The sequence below is a fragment of the Ooceraea biroi genome, chromosome 6 (genome assembly GCF_003672135.1).
Source record: "Ooceraea biroi isolate clonal line C1 chromosome 6, Obir_v5.4, whole genome shotgun sequence".
NCBI lineage: Eukaryota > Metazoa > Arthropoda > Insecta > Hymenoptera > Formicidae > Ooceraea > Ooceraea biroi.
Window position 1 is genome coordinate 1,661,734 of NC_039511.1, and position 19,348 is coordinate 1,681,081.

General features: G+C 45.3%; 2 protein-coding genes across 6 annotated transcripts; one reads left to right on the top strand and one right to left on the bottom strand.

Moving 5' to 3' along the window:
• The first annotated feature begins 1,108 nt into the window (after positions 1-1,108).
• On the top strand, positions 1,109-6,662 carry LOC105276437 (rho GTPase-activating protein conundrum). Of its 5 annotated transcripts, none has more exons than XM_011334040.3 (10): positions 1,109-1,269; positions 2,561-2,831; positions 2,921-3,183; positions 3,297-3,415; positions 3,490-3,671; positions 3,765-3,924; positions 4,002-4,345; positions 4,425-4,591; positions 4,738-4,915; positions 4,998-6,662. In XM_011334040.3, exons 2-10 carry the CDS (start codon positions 2,690-2,692, stop codon positions 5,372-5,374), a joined length of 1,932 nt encoding a protein of 643 aa, XP_011332342.1. In that variant the 5' UTR covers positions 1,109-1,269; positions 2,561-2,689; the 3' UTR covers positions 5,375-6,662. The 5 variants fall into 5 exon arrangements, with proteins under 5 accessions (XP_011332342.1, XP_011332343.1, XP_011332341.1 ...); XM_011334041.2 differs by lacking the exon at positions 1,109-1,269 and adding an exon at positions 1,283-1,454; XM_011334039.2 differs by lacking the exon at positions 1,109-1,269 and adding an exon at positions 1,690-1,789.
• A 3,104-nt stretch (positions 6,663-9,766) lies between these two features.
• LOC105276554 (nuclear receptor subfamily 2 group E member 1) lies at positions 9,767-19,099 on the bottom strand. The gene is made up of 9 exons (XM_026970529.1): positions 18,555-19,099; positions 18,191-18,444; positions 16,581-16,753; positions 15,976-16,240; positions 12,369-12,509; positions 12,114-12,209; positions 10,684-10,956; positions 10,272-10,583; positions 9,767-10,159 (listed from the first exon to the last, which is right to left on the bottom strand). The coding sequence occupies exons 1-9, from the start codon at positions 18,743-18,745 to the stop codon at positions 9,927-9,929; spliced, it is 1,938 nt and encodes a 645-aa protein (XP_026826330.1). The 5' UTR covers positions 18,746-19,099; the 3' UTR covers positions 9,767-9,926.
• Positions 19,100-19,348: the final 249 nt, after the last annotated feature.

Consider the following 19,348-nt stretch of genomic DNA (forward strand, 5'->3'; position numbering starts at 1 on the left):
TCTGCAGCTTTTGACAGTATTCAAATTTACACGGCTATGAATATGTGTTTTCGCTCCGCACCGCTATGCGGTGCACACGTCGAGTTCTTACTCGATGTTAAGATTTAGCCTACCAGTTATATAAGTTAATATACGCGCCTTGGCATGATAATATTAATTTTTCTGAAAATGTTTGCACTTGCGGCACAAAGGCTCCCATGGACAACGTCCATGTAGTTCACGCGCGCCACGAGCAATCTGAAGTTCGAAAGCAAAATTCGGACTTCAGAGTAGAATAAATTAACAATAAGAGAGAGATTATGCAACGAACTGTCAGAAAGACACATCAAGCCAAATGTACTTTAATTTAACAAACAAACAAATGCGTTCTTTTAACACATGGTAATATAAAATGGCAATTTATAGTGTGTTAAAAGTAAACACATGCTTTAATATATCGTAAATATGAATGGCCAAAAGCTGCAGATTCTGTTCGGTTTCTGCCGTCAATCTGCCGTCAGATGTTAACAGATCCTGCTCGGTTTCTGCCGCCAATCCGCTGTCAGAGTCTGTTAGCAGGCTCTGCTGGCAGATCACTATCCTAATGCGGACATAACGGATGCCAATTTGCTATCAACTTCTGCAGTAATCTGTTGCCAATCTGCTGGCAGATTGCACACATTTTGCTTACTGGGACGCGAACACGATCTCCGACTTTGACTCGTATGAGCGCGACGCAATAGTCGCGACGTGAGAGTCGATTTCCGCGTGCGTGGACGTATCGGACATTAATAATAAAGTCGCGCCAATTTTCATCCTGGAAACAATTTTTCATCTTGACGGTGGTGCCGAAAATCGCAGCCACCGTCCTGCCGTATCCGTTCGGCGTAGAAGATGGCGTCCCAGCAATAACAGGTGTCGGGGGGGGGGGGCCGCGTTCGAATAGTTTTTCCTTTTTCTATGCGAGCGTTCGCGCGCTTGGAAACGCGCAGCGTTCGCCGTGTGCGCGAGAGTGTAGGTAATCATAAACACGCGAGCGCGCGCGCGCGGATCGCATCGTCGCCTGCTTTTCCTCCCCCTCCTCTCCTCCGCCCCCGCGCCCACCCCCGCCCTCGGACTCGCGATGCGTGGTCGCGCGCGGAATACATTAGGACTTCTCGGAAGCGGCTAGCCTCGACAAAAAATCGTGCCTGGTATTCGAGGCGCGCGATTCTCGCGCGAGCGATCGAACGTTTGCGACGAGCATTAGAAGCGTCTCTTCGACGAGGATTAGAAGCCGTATCGCTCGTGGTAAAGGCTCGGCACTCTCGTATTATCGCCGTCTCTCTCTCGCTTTAAATCTCCTGCGTCTCAGAACTCGCTTTCGGAGCGCGCGATGAGCCTGCACACGTCACCGAGTGCCCCGCGAAGGAATCCTGCTCGTGACGCGCGCGTCCCATTCATGAAAAAGGCGTCGCGCCGTCAACGGCGCTAGTGTGAGTCGGGAATTAGGTTATATATCGCGTTGCGATACATCGGCGTGAAGTTGCGCGCTTACCGTAAGCGATCGTATTTTGCGCTCCGCCGCGTAAGGTGGTTATTATTTCGATGAATACGCGTGTATCGTGCGCGTACGTTGCGTATGTATGTACGTAGCTGCGTGCATGATTCGTGGTAGTGTGTTTACGAACGCACGCGCGTGAAACACGGCGCGACGCGATTGTGCGACTTGTTATTGTACATACGAGAGAAGGAAGGACGACGCTGCGAATAAGTTACTCGGCGAGACCCCGCGCGCTTGTCCGCGCGTATCCACGCGTGCTCGGCCGTGGTAAGACGCACGACGCGTTTACGAGCGCGTTCGAAATCACAGCTGTGTGTATATTATACGTACGTACGTGTGCGTGTGCGTGCTAAATGAACGCGCGACGCGACTTAACTGAAGTTCGCCGAGTTTTCTCCGTTTCACGGAACGCGGCGAGTCACTCGATGCATCACTCGAGAAATATCTCCCATCGCCGATCGTTGTTTACACTGTTCAACAGCCAAGTGGGTGCTCGATAAAGGTCCCCTCGGCGTAAATGAGCGCTGAGCCGCGTATTGTTCCGAGAATCTGTCAACCGTGGCCGCGTGCGATACGATTGTGTTCGCTGTGTCGCAGAGATACGTTCTGGTGAAACGTTCTTGGACCGCTTCCTAAATTTCAAGAACAGATAACGATTCAAGATTAACGGACTATGGAATTTTATCTCCACGCCTTCCGATTATTTCTCATTCATCGAGTTTACGTCTCAGAGACCGAGTTCTGAAAAAAGGACACTCGGTTTGTGCAAAACTTGTTCGGTGTCCGTCGTTTTGTATTCCATGTTGCAACAAGTGTCCCATGTTGGGTCCCGTGAGCACGCAAAGGCTGTAGAGTTCTTTCTTCGTGCTCCTGGTATTGCTCACGGCAGAGATAATTGTATGCTTATAATATCTTTTACCTATGGTGATCAATGATCGTGATGTTATCTGCCAATGAATCACCCAAGATTAGGCCAAGGTAGACACGAGTGAGATAAGTGTAACAGAGCTTTTGACATGATTAATACGATCTTTTCAGATACTGGAGTAGCGACGCGCTTCTGGAGTGACAGAGCTCGTTAGATGCTCCCAGTGGTTGTCCGGTCGACGAATGTACGTTCCATAACAGAGCGATATAAGGCGAAGCAGAAAGGAAACGGGAGATAAGATGGATAGGGGACACGGTGCCACCTACGCGGGAGGTGATAACCACCTACTCGAATACTGGGAGGAATATCAGAAGATGATAGAGGAGACAAAAATGCTGGACGACTACTTGGACGAAGAATGCAGCCCACGGAGTTACGACGGTTCGTTATTAATATATACAATTTTTTTATTGATTGTGGAGGAATGTCTTGATAAGGAAAATGAATTTGAAATCAGAAAAATTTAACAGTTTTACTTGCTTCCTGCACAGAGGGAGAAGAGGAAGCCGACTGGTTACACGCAGCAGGTTTGGGACAATTAACGGAGGCGTGGAAAGCAGGCAGGGAGGTGCAACCGGAGGAGTTGGGAGCAGCCCTGCGCCCGCTGTCGCGAGCACAGGCGGAAGCTGTGAAGCGTCGTGTGCGATCGCTCAACCACACGGTCAAGCAGCGTTTCAATCAGCGGCAACGTGTCCGCAAGCCAGACATCAGGGACGTCTTCAAAGACGTGGAGGTATATCGGCGAGTGAAAACGTGTTCTCGAAATTCTTAGAACCATTCTTGATCATAATCGACGTCACTCGTTTATTTCATTCGTCAAATTAATCGTGACTCATGTATTTTTAGGTCTCCAGTACGGGTACGCGATCGCGCAGTGCGACTCCTGACTCCTTAGACTCGATTCCGGGGAATGCGTCGCCACCTTCGCCGCCGACGGTCACCGTGATCGAGGATACGCACCAGAAGTGGGTTTATTACGACGTTCGATCATTTATCTCTGCGATGCACATTTCTCACGAGCCATGTTTGGTCTTTAAAGTGCCTGCGTGCCGAGCTTCGTGTCCATATTTCATCGAAACGAGGGGAAGGCGACGGTGCGTAGGACGCCGAGCGCCCCGCAGACGATCCTTAACGCAGTGCCCGCTCCAGCTCCGGCGCCTGTGCAGGAAATTTTCAGGAGGACCGGCAACTGGTCGAGAGGAAACGTCGCGAATGATTCTGGTATCGCTCTACTTGCGCATCCACGTTGCTTAAAGATTCGTAAAACGCTTCGTTTCATTCGTTCGACGTCTAAGACGCAACGTACGTTCGCAGAGGGAATTCAGCTGACCGGCTATCACAGATTGGGGACGGTGCACATCGCCAGACCAATTCAGAGGCACAACAACGGCGACCTCGGCGACGTATCGAGCACGGCGCATCTCGACACCGAATCGGTCAGGAAACTGACCGTGCCGAAGGAATCGACTCTTCGGTAATATCTGTGAACAAGCAAATTAATTTCCGATCGTCATTTCTGAAATCTGTCTAGCTAGCGTATCGTTCTTGTAGACGAAGTTCCGGGAGCCACGCGGCGGTAACGCGAAGTCACAGCAGTTTGTACGGTCTGACGAGACCGGCGAACGAGAACTTGATAGCCCGCCCGTTGAGTCGCACGTCGTCGCATGGCCATCTCAGTTTCGAGGAGATGTGCAGGACGAACGAGGCCAAGTCGCAGGTGTGGACCTCGAATAACCTCGCGGCCGATGACGATTACGCCCGGCAGGACGTGGAGCTGTTGTCGCAGCGGGATCTCACGAGGCTGCAACCGCTCCTGTGGCTCGAGCTAACGGCGATATTCGACAAGTACAACATACCGCTCACGAGACGAAAGCCGAACAAACGACGGAGGAAAGGTAGGTGACACGTCGTGCGATCGCGTTCGCTTGCCCGCCGCGCCGCCGCAAGATTTCAGCGACGTCCGTACATTTGCAGCTGGAAATCTGTTCGGCGTGTCTCTGTCGACGCTGCTTCTCAGGGACAGTCAGTTGACGAGCGAGGAGAACAATATACCGTTGGTCTTCCAAAAGATTCTCGACGAGCTGACGAAACGTGGAGTCAAGGAGGAGGGTATTCTACGCGTCGGCGGTCATAAGCAAAAGGTGAGTGTCGAAAGTAGATGCTAGTTAAAATATGTAATAGTAACGAATAGAACGCGGAATATGTTTCATAGCAACGCTTAAAAATTACTCGGAGTACTAAAAGTTGACTACCTACAAGTTATCGCTCGTCGATGTTAATCATCCAGGTGGAGATGATCTGCACGGAGCTGGAAACGGATTTCTACTGCAAGCCAAAGGAGATGGACAAACTGTTCAAGCGCACGCCGTGCCACGATCTCTCGGCCGTGTTGAAAAGGCTGCTGCGCGACTTGCCGCAGCCGCTTCTCACTGTCGAACTGATCGACGCTTTCTATCAGAGTCACGGTTGGTAGATTAGTCTTCAGCAGCTTGGTCTATCTATCATGTCGTCGCCTGAATCTAATTTCGAAACGAATTTCGTGCGCAGGTGTGAAGAATCCCAACGACTTGGTGTACTCGCTTAATCTGCTGGTGCTGTTGCTGCCGGTCGAGCATCGATGCACCCTGGAGACGCTGCTGAACTTCCTCAAGCTCGTCATCGAGAATCAGGCGTCGAACAAGATGTCCATACACAACGTGGCGATGATCGTGGCGCCGTCCCTCTTCCCGCCGCGCTACGTCTACCCGCGCGATCGCGCCGACCTGACCGCTCAGGTGAACATGGCCGCGGTGTGCTGCCAGGTGACCGAGGCCCTGCTCAATAACGTCGACAAGCTGTGGTACGTGCCGACGGAGCTCCTAAATCAGCTGCGGAGGCAGTCCGAGGTGGACAGATACCGCAAGTGCAAGAAAAAGTATTACTGATCGCGATTGGATGAGATTGTCGTCGTGGACATTGCGAAATATCGTCACATTAATGCGTGAGTTGTGTAACATACATTAACAAAATCGAATCTTACGAGGGGAAGTACTTGATAATGAGACCGGGAGACGCTGATACGGTGCGTCACGCGGTACTCCGAGTAACAATACAGTGCCTGTCTGCACATCACGAGATCTGCAGCGTTATACTCTTCTTATTCTGTACGTTGTAAGATACGTAGATTAATTAACGTTAATTTACTTAAGTAATCCTTCTAATGCTCCTTAGTCAATTATGATATATTTCTGTTTCACTAAACGTTTTTTAGTGCCTACCGTCGTGCATTATCATGTTTGTCAGTTTGCGAATGCACGAACGGTGTAACTACTTGTCTGTTTTCAGGTGCAATATCTAGTAGCGTAGATTTTTTCATTCTTCTTTGGTAAGTTAAATATGATGCGAGGACTACTTCTCTATATTACTATCAAAATTTTACGTCCCGACAAATATTCGTATGTTACGATTACATTACTGCGAAATGGCAATTCGTACGTAACAATCAGGAATTTATTTATGATGATGTGCAAATAATGAAGGAATAATATGCAACAGTGTTTCATAATATCGTCTAAAATAATGCGACAAATGCAATTTCAAATGTTACGTTATCGCATTGGCATTAAGTTTTATAATTTATTATATTAATTAGTAAAATTAATTTGTTTGTAGTAAACCAATCTCTGAAACCTCATTAGGATGATTATAATTTCGTTGATTGTTAAGTCTTCATTTAATATCACGTTCAACATCGTTAACACACTATCATTTTTCGTCTTACTTAATTTATGCGAATTTAACGAGCGCGTATGTATGCGCGTGGGTAGTTCTCAATGTGAATAAAATATCAAGGCGAATTAATTAGGAATGTCGTTAGAGTAAATTACTGCAAGAAATTTTCTTGTGTTCGCGAAGAAAGTGTAGAATTTGGTATTTATTAACGTGATTCTAATTTTCTTACATATGCCTATACCACGATGTCGTCAATGATGTGCCTACAAATGTTATACACGATTTGGGAACAATGAAGAGATTATACACGTGCATTGTACATGTGACATTGTTTATGTAAGATTGTTGATGGTGCGTCTATTATCTGTGACATATCGTTTCCACAAAACTTTTACTACTTGTCTTTACCATTTGATATACGCCATATTATCTTAAGACTCTGTACATACTGTTTCATAAGTTGTTACATTTGCGTTAATAAAGTGCCAAAGAAAGCAGAGACCAAGTGAACGTCTCCCAACTGCATCGTGCGAGTGTACACGAACTAGTAAAGCATGAAGAACGCATGTATTCGTGTATTACTAAAATACTATGCCGGGAAGCTTTTGCACAGGGACGTTCTTGTAAGTTGTTTTACGTTTCAAGAACTTTCAGCACATTTTCCGATAACTATATTAACAATACTTAGTGCATCGTTGATCTGTAAGAAGTAAAATGTAGAGAAATTTTTTTTATTTCTAGGAATGAAAGGAGGAGGAGAACGTGAAAAAAGAAAATCCTTCATTTCCGTCGCATTATTCCGTAGCATCCCTTTTATTCTATATCTTGATCCAGCGTCCGTTAACTTTTGAGGTGCCACCTGAAAAATGATTATTATATAAAATTATTTAATGAATGTATAATCAATATGCACGCAATTTTTATGAAACGTAAATGTACGGATTAATACTTGATCTTGCGAGTTGGAATGATCTTGGTTTAGCTTTGCACTATTATTAAGCGATGTATCTTTTAAATCCACATCGATTTCAGGAATAGTTAACTCTGCACTTGTTTTAACCGGATGTACGTCGATAATATTTGTCTGCTTGGAATCGCAACAATCCGATTGCCAACGAGCCTTTATATGACTCAGGATTTCTAAATAGCGAGACATACGCTCGACGTCGATGGTAATGACTACGGAGGCAAATAAAATAACGTGTAAGCAAATTATTGTGGATTGAGGTATTCATCATCGCGTGTTACTTGGCTGACGTATGTAGATTAAGAAATTTATTTGCGATATATAATTATTGGCACACAATATAATATTGCTAATATTAATCGGCCTCTCAAAATTTTATGTTAAACAGGAATACGTGTTAGTGTTTTTAGAAGATTTATATTATTATATTACGATTTTTTTTCCTTTATATCTCGACAGATCTTTACGCAAAATATTGGGATTCGTTTGCGAAAAGCCGTCTACTGCGTTCGACTTGTTCGCATGATGGCATTAATTGCATGTAATGTAGCGCAAGTGTCAGTTTGATTGAACGCCAATTGAATCGGCAGATCCGTCATTGCGCAATACAATCCCATTTTGAAATTATAATTTATCCTGAAATGCACAATTGAGATGAGCAATCAAGCACGATTACTTGTAAAACCATTGGCTACGTTTTCGCAGATCCAATTGCCCTTCTTCGCGAGCGGCGTTACGTCGCACGCTGGAAGAGGATACCTTTTGCTACACCGTGTTGCGTCACCGTTCACACGGGAAATTGGACGCGGTTCAACTCTGGCCTCCTCATACTTATATTTTGCAAACGAACGGTTGTTTGCTGTTGCAGTCGAGGCCGTACAAATACGGCTTCACGTGATCGCTGCGATCCAAATTTAGGCAGCTTGACGCGGCACCGGTGTGATAATCAAGCTGCTCGGTCACGTTTGCCCACGGTGGGAATCCGGACGAGTCCTTCCTCTCCGCGATCCTACGGCCGCTCTGCACCCATTGCCACTCGTTCGGCTTACAATTAGCTAGATACCCGCCGAGCCAAACGTGAGTTATATCTGCAATTATGAAGGCGGAAGCTATACAATACAAAGAACTGAAATGCTGATAATAAAATTCTAATATTAAATAATACGCTTGTTGCAAACATGTATCGTTTAATATTACATCATGATGCAGTTTTACAACTATGTGAACAATCATTGTATTATTATTATTCACTATATTATATTCAGTGAATACTATCCCAGATAGCCAAGTCTGCCGAAAGCAGATGATGCTAACTATCTGCTATCAACTATTGCCAGCCAAAAGACAACAAATTTGATACAGAAGTTGTTATTAACGATTAATTCGACAAATTGGTGCCAGAAATTTAACAGAGCTTGCTCACAAAATCTAAGAACAGATCGGCGGCAGAAACCGAGCAGAATCTGCAAACATGGCTTGAAGTCGGATTGTCGACAGAAACCGAGCAAGATTTGCGCACGCGGAATCTAACGGCAGGTTGGCAGCAGAAACCGAGCAAGATCTGCGCGCGCGGAATCTAACAGCAGATTGACAGCAGAAACCGAACAGGATCTGCAGCTTTTGACAGTATTCAAATTTACACGGCTATGAATATGTGTTTTCGCTTCGCACCGCTATGCGGTGCACACGTTGAGTTCTTACTCGATGTTAAGATTTAGCCTACCAGTTATATAAGTTAATATACGCGCCTTGGCATGATAATATTAATTTTTCTGAAAATTTTTGCACTTGCGGCACAGAGGCTCCCATGGACAACGTCCATGTAGTTCACGCGCGCCACGAGCAATCTGAAGTTCGAAAGCAAAATTCGGACTTCAGAGTAGAATAAATTAACAATAAGAGAGAGATTATGCAACGAACTGTCAGAAAGACACATCAAGCCAAACGTACTTTAATTTAACAAACAAACAAATGCGTTCTTTTAACACATGGTAATATAAAATGGCAATTTATAGTGTGTTAAAAGTAAACACATGCTTTAATATATCGTAAATATGAATGACCAAAAGCTGCAGATTCTGTTGGGTTTCTGCTGTCAATCTGCCGTCAAATGTTAACAGATCCTGCTCGGTTTCTGCCGCCAATCTGCTGTCAGAGTCTGTTAGCAGGCTCTGCTGGCAGATCACTATCCTAATGCGGACATAACGGATGCCAATCTGCTATCAACTTCTGCAGTAATCTGTTGCCAATCTGCTGGCAGATTGCACACATTTTGCTTACTGGGATAATTAAACACGATTCACGTTTTTGACCGAGAAATGTAGCATAAATGATGAACACTTATACTTCTTATCTAGCAAATTCTATGATATTATAGTTGCAGTCCAACCGAATCCATTCTGTCGATCATGTCCCTTTAGGATGATCGCCCATTGCCTCGACGATCAGATTGATGACGTTTACGTCGTTCAAAGCCTTACATCGAATGCACGCTTGCATACTTGGCGTTTAGTTTACAAAGCTGCGTGGTTCGTAATGATTTAAGACCAGCCGCTTGCTCTTGATCGATCAGTGCACGAGAAGAAATGCAGCGTAGCGTTGGGATTCAGTTACGATTAAGCGATTACGTATAATTAATAAGCAGGTATTTTTCTACCGTGATACTTCCACATACACTTTATTGATTGATTACACATTTATCATTCATCATTATATTAACGAATCATTATACAATATCCGCGAAATTGGATTTGATAATGTGCGATTATATATAATATACTTTCTTCAGCGTGAAAAATTTATCGCACGGACGCGATGACCCTTTCCAGATCCGCGTCGCCGATGATGGGCGCGAACAATTCGTCGGCCAGTTCCCGGGCACAGCATCCTGTGAGGATCGGTAAGATGAACAGGATCCTGGCCAGCTTGCTGTCGCGATCATCCCGCGGCCGCAGATGCCGTATCAAAGTCTCCACGGCGCTATCTCTCGCTCGCGACATTGCGTGGAAGCTGTTGGTGGTATCAGCAATCTCTGCAATTTCGAATAACATTATGGAACTTAGGACTGTCGTGTAGCGCTTAACGCAGGCTGATTTCATTATGAAATAATTTGCCAGTAATTATTTTACTCGGTCTGTGCTCACCAGGTCGACACAGCACGAACGTGTTCAAAACGCACGACTCGACGTCGTCGAGCTGCAGCTTCGTGATCGCGTTGCGTGCGGCGATCAGGCAGCCCGATGCACCATCGTTATCCGTTGCATTACCTCGCCCTCGTATATTCATCAAGTCAACCGGCCACGTAGCCGCGCGCAAAACGAACAGAGCGGACCAACCGCGACGAAGGATCCTATTTTGCTCCTCCGCGTTCAGCATCGAAAAGTCCCGGTGCCGGCGTGCGCTTCGAACTGCGGCCAGGAATATTTGCGCGGAGATCTCATACTGCACAGCCGTGCCTTATGTAACGTGAGATAGATTTATTTGTTTAAAAGATTCCGTGATATCCGTTGAAGATTAATAGCCTAAGCCAGATCAGTCAACACAACGAAACATTACCAGGTGATATGATCCTCGGCGGTTGTACGTGGTGTAACACGGCAGGACAAAGAATGCTCCGTCTAGCTTCAGGCTCGCGTAGCGTCTTCATCATTAAAGTATTGTTCACTATGGGATTCTTGAGTGGTAGATACAGCTCGGGACTGTTAAAGACTTTGCGCGCGCAAAGAGTCGCCGACGGATTATTCACTTGGGGCTTCCAGGTGACGTTAGAATTGTGCGGATTTGAGGGCTCGTTACTTCGCACGCGCGGTCCTCTCTCTTCCTGTACCGCTGCGAAAATGTCTGCTTTAAACATTATATATCTTGCGTGATGTAGAGAAAATTACCCTTTTCTCTTGGATTTATGCCGGCGGTAATATAATCTTAAAAAAATTTGAAAAATACATAAGTATAATATCTCATGGAAATTCAGCAGTTCTTTGAATTGAAATGAAATATTTGTTAAAAATGTTTTTTAATTTTGTGTACTTGAAATATAAATAACTTTGTTGTAATCAATGTGCGTGACGCGATATAACGTAGTCGAACGGTTCTAGCAGGGTAGCTTTAATTCTCCGATCAGAGGGTAAGCTTTGTGTACTCAAGAGCTGACCACCGGATACTCGATGTCGTTTCACGTGACACGTTACGGCAATGGCTATCGCTATATATTATTTAGAGTACTATCCATATTAGAGATAACGCCGCAGCCTGTGGTCGTTACTTATGTAATTCTGATTTAATCTCCACTACGTTTTCCCAAATATGGATTATCAGAGAAATTCTCTATGTCTTTATATTTTTCTGGTTAATTTTTATCTGATACATCTGGTTTCAATACTTAATTTTATCACTCCTTTTCCTTGAACTTCTTAAATATTTTGTTTATGTTAGAAAGTTGAACAATAGATTGACATCGATTGTTCGATTACACACACGAGTCTGCTGTCAATTAACTTTTCGAGATAGATAAGGGGCGAAGGGCAGCACACGTCTGGCACACCCTATTGTTTGCATCTCGTTGAATTCGTTAGCACCTGCTCGATCTTGTGTCCACTTATCGATCGTGATTTCATGTTTCATGTACGAGATTTCACAAATATTACACTGATTTACTCTCTAATTATATTTTCTATAAGATTATGTGTGGATATAGATAATTATATCATTCTTATTAGAAATCAAGAAAGTTAAAATTTAATTTCTTTAAGAAATAGAAATATTGAAAAATTTTGATCCTCATACCGTTTTCTATCCCACTGAACATTTCGATCAACGAAAAAATCAGTTTATTAATAATTCATTACAAAATTTTGCTCTCATATAATTTGCTCTCATAAAATATTCATAGTTAGATAATCAAGTTATCTAACTATAAATATTTAGAATATTTTAAATATTAATATTTAAAAACACATTTCATTTTAGTGTATTAGATTATTGCTTACCTGCAGTATTCATGCCAACGGAGAAACACTTCTTTAGGCGGCAATGTGGACACCAATTCCGCCTAGCTTTGTCAATGATGCAAGATCCGTCGCTATCTAAAGAATTACGATGTTCGATTACGATATGACAAATGTTACATCAATCATTTTCAGTATCCTTATCAGACTTTCTTTTAATCATAATTTTACAGCCACTTCAGAACAGACTCCCTCTGACATTCCGCATATCTTACTACCCCGATGAAAAATACGAACTTGTGCAAGTGAAGAGAGCACCACGACGCACGGATCTCTTGAAGAAGCAGGAGCAGCCGTCGCAGCAATAAACACCGTAATGTTTCCCGTACGAACGATCGCCGCACACCTTGCAGGATACCGGCGTGGGCAGAGTTCTCCCTGTCGCGAGAAACGTTATCGCTCAGTTGAATATTTCGTGAGCCCGCTTGTAAAATTTTACAAGTCATAATTGCTGACGAGCAACTTCGTCGCGAAGAGACGCGGCGTGCACTCGTAACATGCAAAGTAGATTACCTTCGATTGCAATCGATCATGCAAATAAGTGAAAAGTCGTATGTACTTACCCATTTTTTTCTGTTTCGTTTGATGTTTTTCCCTGCTAGAAAGCGAGGTCGCAAATCAGTTGTGACTTCAACGGAAAAGGGTTCCGGATACAATCGTGGCCGATCGGGTTCGCGAGCAAAGCCGGACTTGATCACGACGTGGAGCACAACCCCGTCCGAGGGTGGTTTAACTCCCGATGGTGGTGGAACCGACGCTGACGTGAGTTAGATTTCTACGACGTGTCACTTTGTATGTCAGAACGCGGAAGGATAATATTTGCGGTGAACTGCTCGAGCGTGACACTATTGTTCGATCGTGAAATTATTCCAGGACGGATCGCAGGGGGAGAATTTTATTCGATCCGGTGTGCGTGGGAAGAAGAAAGTGGTGCCGATAATCGTCTTATTTAAAAGAAGAAGAAAAAGAAGAAGGAACGTCGCGCAGTATTCGATAGTCTAATGAACACATCATCTCATGGAGGTAGGATTACAATCTTTTTTTATTGAAAAAGAGCTTACTCTGGATGTACAATGTCTGGTTTGGTGCTTGCATCGAGAACGTATAAAAATACCCTAAGTAAGAATCCACAAAATTCAATTTTCCGTTTCCACGTGCGCGTTTAAATGTCGTCTCGTGTTTCAATATCAGCAAGGAAATGATTTCAGCTTCTTTTATTTATCAGTCATATAATTGGAAAAATGCATCGACAGTGCAAATCGGATTTTACAAATAATGGTACGTGTGCGTCGCGTCGTACAGAATGATACGAAATTATCCTTTCATACAAGTAATTGACTTCTCCTCTGCTCTTCCAAAAATATCGGCGCATCTAATGCGTATCGTGTTATTATAGTATCGATATATATCAATAATTTGCCCACATTCAAGAGTTCGACGGTATTAGTTACTCCGACTTATCTCACAGTCGCCGTTACCGCGAGATTTACTTAACCGCAGCGCCGATAATTTAATTATAATTTTAATTGTAACCGCAGGAATATGTAGTTTACATTCTGTTTACATTCGAGTCTTCGCCGGATTATTCCGAACGGCACGGGGAAAAATGTAACTTCTGCTGTCTCGGAAGAGTAGAATCATTTATTTAGCGTGTCGCAAAAGTAGTTACACAGGAACTATACACAAAGATCCGATCTTGATTAACGATAACTAAATGTACGTTTCGGGAAACCGTGGCAGGGCCCTTCGAGAACTTCGAGTCAATAAATTATAAGGATGGCTCAACAGGCTTCTCCCTTCTACCTTTCCAAACAAATCCTTATTGTAGTCGTGCGAGGGTTATCGTTACGTCTGATAATATTATCGTGTGTCTCGTAGTAGTCAGCTTCATCTACCGCGATTAAAAATCGTTATCTATCACGCTTACGTCGTACAAGTTTAATACACATCATGCTTGTCGGTTGGGTAAGTCGGATAAACGATGCATTGTTTGGTTCTTAAGAAAAATGAAAAATTTCAACAAAATGAATACATTTCAGGCGATCATGGTTGTTGCAAGTGTGTGTACGTGTGTATTTATTCCGATGGTTGTTTTAGCGTTAAAAATGAAGCCATATGATTGCCGAGGCCGGAAAAGTCCATCTATTCCTAATACATTGCAATAGTTTATCATGAGGATTATTTACAGTTAAGTACTCTGCGTGCGTGCAGCTGTCTGCTGTGTAACTGAGGAAAATTCGTGCTGGATGATCGGCGTAGATGGAAAGGTGTCTCGACGTATAGCATGCAGAGTCATTGTTTCCATTCGTGATTATCGGCAGATCAAGATATTACGATGAAATGGAGATAAACGAGAAAAGCGCAGTATCTCGTCGCTCTTTAAATGCGGAGACGCGTATTTCTATCCGACTTGATCCGCCGATCATTGCACACTCGCCTCGCCGATGATCCGGCACCGTTTTAAAGTTAAGTATCTCCGCGCGTCGCGCCTTTGTCAAACCAGAAAGCACTCTTGTACTAATTATATCATTTTATTGCATACCCAGCTACTTTATCTTTATATATATTTACACGCGTGTCGAATATGTGTATTCGAGCGGACGCAGAAAGCACGTAGTTAGACATACGGACGTGCTGCGTCGCAGCTTCGTCCAGTTTTCTCTCCAAGTGGCTAACACCGGCCGAAGCGATCATCGATATGTCATTCCTTGCGTTAAGTTTCACAATCCCTGTCATTGACTAGAGACTCAGTTCTCCTGGTGATCAGGATACCACATCTACGTTAAACGACACGTTTAACACGAAGTGTTACACGCACATCGACGATACTTCGTCCCTCCTCGAGTCATCAGTGTCACAGATTTCTCTTGAGGAGCTCATGATCAAGCTCCTCAAAGAGTTAAGTACTTTTTTTCGAGAAACAGGATCTTCCACGAGAATATCTTCGTAATTCGTTCGTGTTTCAGCTTCCGTTATCAGCGTCTCAAATCCTCGAGCTCGAAAATCATTCGTGCATCTGCTACTGACTAGTCCCACGTTTAGTAGAAGAATTCCTCTTCGGTCCGTGTCGGAGAACCATCTTCATCCAAGATTTCTCGACACACGCGCCACGTACTTAACGCTTCTTAACTAGTCCTGCGCCGTGGAAAGACCATCGTCGTCCGTCAACGAACCTGACTTCATCTCCAGGCTGATTCTAGGCAAACTTTGATCGTCGGATAATTACGAGGACGCGAGTAATTTTGCCGCAGTGGTAACATGATGTTGATGATGATAAGGCGCCTCTTGGTTACCGTAATAGCTCTGCTGCTGATGCTCGCTGGTGGCGGCGAGTTGATGTGGATGTTGATAGTAGGAAGAGTACGGCTGGCCGACGACACCATCGCAGCTTCGCGGTTCCGTTTTCACAGCCGGCACGTTTCCGGTAGCCAGGAGCGAGGTGTGTCCGAGGTAGACGGGTCTGTCGGCTGCCGTCGACGAGCCCGATGACTTCGGTACTTCGATCTGATGTTGCTGCTGTTGTTGCTGTTGATTGCTCTTCAGATCTGTGAGCAAGTAATACCGACATAATTAATAACTTGCAATGACGATAAAGCAAAACAATCATCGGCATGCGATTTTAATTCAATAGTAAAAAATGAATAAATATATTTCCAAAATTAGAATTTTTAAATCTAAATTATAGAATCGAAACTTTATCATTTATTTGATTTATTATAGTTTAGTTTATATTTACTGAAATAAGTTTATGTAAATTGTACAATGTATTATTTGTACCTCATATTTTGTATTTTCGTATATTACATATATCTACCGCGGAAGAAGATACGAAATCTCTACAAACCTGTGGAAGGAGAGGATGTAGTCGAGGCAGTGGTTTCGTGGTCTCCTGTGGACGATCTAGCGTTCGGTTCCGGCGTTTTTTTCGGCTTCCTCTTCCTCGTCTGTATGCCGTCCTTCCGCATGGCCAGCGGCCTATTGACCCCGTGCAACTTGAAGTATAAGCCGCACGCGTTACACACCGGTTCACCCTCGTTGTTGCGCCTCCACAGAGTGGTCGTGCGAGTGCCGCAATTAGTGCAGCACAGCCCGAGTCGCCTCGTCGCGGTCTGAAATTCCGACATCTGTCCCATTTGTAACATACGCTGGTGCAATTGAAGATACATGCAGGTAGGCAAGGTGTTTTGAAAAGGACTGGACAAACCCCAAAATGTATTTTAATGACACGCAAGTCGGTAAATTTATATGAAAATTATTTTGCAACACTCTTTTTATAGCAAAAAAAGCGAGCAGCCTCTTACTTCTGTAAGGTTGTCCAGATCCTTTGCAAACATCCAATTTTCTAATTACATATTATTCATCATTTTGCCAGAAAAAAATTATTTTCAACGAGAAATTATTAAAAGCATGCAAACGAAATTGTGCATGATCATTTGTGGATGAACTCACCAGGCGTTTTGAGGGCTTGATGAGCGGCCTGTTCATGCCGTTCATCTTGTGATAAAGTCCACACGCGTTGCACAGATAATGGCCGGTACCGTCCCTTCGCCAGAGCGGCGTCGATATCGCCCCACAGTTCACGCATTCGCGACCCTCACCGAACTGGAAGTCCATCGCGGTGTCTGCGATCATTATTTTCGATTAATCAACGACACAATGTCAGTACTTATTGCAAAGCTTACAGCATGCATCGAAGCAATTTTCTTTAATCTTTAATCCAGTATCCGGCTACGTTGGATTCTACCGCAAACGTTTCCTTACACGCGTGATGCTAATTCTACTTCCAATTCCAGTTCTACTCGTTTCGGGATCTTGCGCGCCGAGCTGACGGAACGAGACCGCTCTTACGTCTTATCTGCGGTCTTAGGATACCCGCAGCCGGATTTAAAGCTGGAGAGCGCGCGATGGACAGTTCCCGCACTCTCCAGAGGAGTCCACGAGCGCTCTGAACCGATTCCCGGCATGCTGTGCCGTAAAACACTTGACCGTAGGGATCGACCCGGCGCGGCACACGCTTCAAAGGCGCCGCTATCACTTATCCATCGCACATGGCCCGCTGCGAGTGCACGGCGGCGGCGCGAGCGCTCGTCGACGAGCAACATCCGCGAAGGGAAGGCAATTTCTCTATCTAATTCTCTTTCTCGATTTCTCTGCCCGTCGGCGCCGCGTGCACTTTCCGTTCATCCAACTTGCCATCGCGCGGTCGAATGTCCCTCTTCACGCGCGTCGATCCGATTTACCTCGCGTTCAAAAACCCGTGGATAAGCCTCGCGAATGATCCGCAACTGGAGTGGAACTCCATTGCGAACAATCTTGTGTGTGATATATAAATCGGTCGCTATTGCCGCCGCGCGATTCATAGAGAAAAAAACCCTTGAAAAATAGGTCGCCGGGTCGAAAGAATTCCACTGCGAGCCCAGGAGTACCCTTGGTCGCTCTCGCGATATCGCGGTTTCGATAAACTAATCGTCGCCGTAGGAAATTGCACGCCTGCGTATCTTATCACCCACCACTGGTACGGCTAGTTCACATAACTTCTGGTTGTTTATCATCGCGCGGCTTTACGTGATGCATGCCGATGCGGCGCGATGCGTCGTGTATGCTACGTGCACCTTTGTTTCCGCGCAAGCAAGCCCAAGGTGTCGCACCGAGATGGTGCGAGAACATCAATGCATCGGCGTTTTCATGGCGAAGAACTAACGTTAAGCGCGAAGTTATTTAAAGTATTATTTGAAGAACAAAACAGAGCAATTTAGACGACCAGAACTTAATAGCATTGTTTGATAGCACTTTTTCATTATTTCATTTTTGCCATCTTACTCCAAAGTTAATTTTAATGATATTTATTTAATTTCAACGATGCGGGCTTCCCTCCACACCGAATTCATCTCGGTAACTTCCGCTGAAGCGCCAACGCGAGGAACATCTTCACATCTAGCATCCTCCCTCACTTCCGGCGCGCTCCAACGTTACAACCGAGCTTCCCGCGGACCGACGGATGCTCGAATGGCACAGACATATACGAACTAGACATATCATGTATCGAAATTGTTACGAACCATAGGGCGATGCCCGCTGAAAGCCGGCGCCGTCGTAGGCGCGCCATGAGGACATCATCGCGACGTTCTGCGCGTAGAAGGGCGCGGCCGCGGCAAGGGTTGAGTGCGGGTGCGCCGCATGGGGATGACCCGCGTGCGGGTGTCCGGGAGCAGCGTGCGGACCCATCGCCGCCGCGGTGCCGCTCGTGTGGCCGGCGAGCGCGTGATGCGCCGCGTACGTCTCCACCCCGTGCTGCCAGGACGCTGTCTTCTCCCTTTGAAGGATTTCAAATTTCATGATCCTCATCGAGCATTATTCCTCTCGGACCTATCATAGAGGCGGCTGACAACACGCTGTAATCATTTCTGAAAACGTCGAACGTACCATGCGGGCGAGGGTGAAGTGGGGAACGAGTGATACTGCGCCGCTGTAGCTGCGGACGGGATCGCCGGTCTGGACGAGGGAACGTAGACGGGCGCTTGGAGTTGCTGCCCGTGTTGCTGCTGCTGCTGCTGGGACTGCTGCTGGTAGTCGGTGCCTGCGCCGTACCCGCCGCTTCCGCCCCCGTGGAACATCCTCCCCGAGAGATGCCGCTACCACCACGGCATCTGTTGAATACACGAGAACGGGAGTGGTAAGTGATTATAGAATTGTTCAATCCGCAAATCGCGAAATTAAGTAATCGCGCAAGAGACAATTACGCAAATCTCGTGCACGAGTAATTGCAGGTATCGTAAACCTTGTCAAACTGTCAACTGAACCAGAGTGGTATTATCACTTTGACGAATTATTTACTCAATCAATTGCACGATTACTCACAGTCTGCTACTTCATTAGCAAATTAGTTGACAAACGGTACAACTAATAACGACTAATAACAATGCGAAGCTCTGCCCTTGATTTTGAGCGAATATTACAACTCCTTTAATCGATGCCGACGACCACGCAAGAGCGCGAGGCGCGGAGACGCGTATAATTTGCGCGTCAAAGGCAGCCGGCGCAATCTCATTTCGCTACCGCGGGAAGAAGTATCGCCACAAACGCCGCTAATAATATGGAAGCGGTAATAATACATCCTGCGGCAGATAATGCTAATGGTCCCTTTAGCCGATAACCGGCCTGCACGCATTGAGGCCCCGTCGAGCGTCATGTAGAACGACGCCGGCGTGGGCCGCCCG

What these genes read in the sequence shown, in the direction of transcription:
- LOC105276437 (XM_011334040.3), top strand. Translation starts at nt 2,690, where the DNA reads ATGGATAGGGGACACGGTGCCACCTACGCGGGAGGTGATAACCACCTA. An exon ending in AAACGTCGCGAATGATTCTG is followed by an intron (nt 3,672 to 3,764) that starts GTATCGCTCTAC and finishes GTACGTTCGCAG; the next exon opens with AGGGAATTCAGCTGACCGGC. An exon ending in GAACAAACGACGGAGGAAAG is followed by an intron (nt 4,346 to 4,424) that starts GTAGGTGACACG and finishes GTACATTTGCAG; the next exon opens with CTGGAAATCTGTTCGGCGTG.
- LOC105276554 (XM_026970529.1), bottom strand. Translation starts at nt 18,745, where the DNA reads ATGTTCCACGGGGGCGGAAGCGGCGGGTACGGCGCAGGCACCGACTAC. An exon ending in ACTTCACCCTCGCCCGCATG is followed by an intron (nt 18,445 to 18,554) that starts GTACGTTCGACG and finishes AATCCTTCAAAG; the next exon opens with GGAGAAGACAGCGTCCTGGC. An exon ending in TCAGCGGGCATCGCCCTATG is followed by an intron (nt 16,754 to 18,190) that starts GTTCGTAACAAT and finishes TAATGATCGCAG; the next exon opens with ACACCGCGATGGACTTCCAG.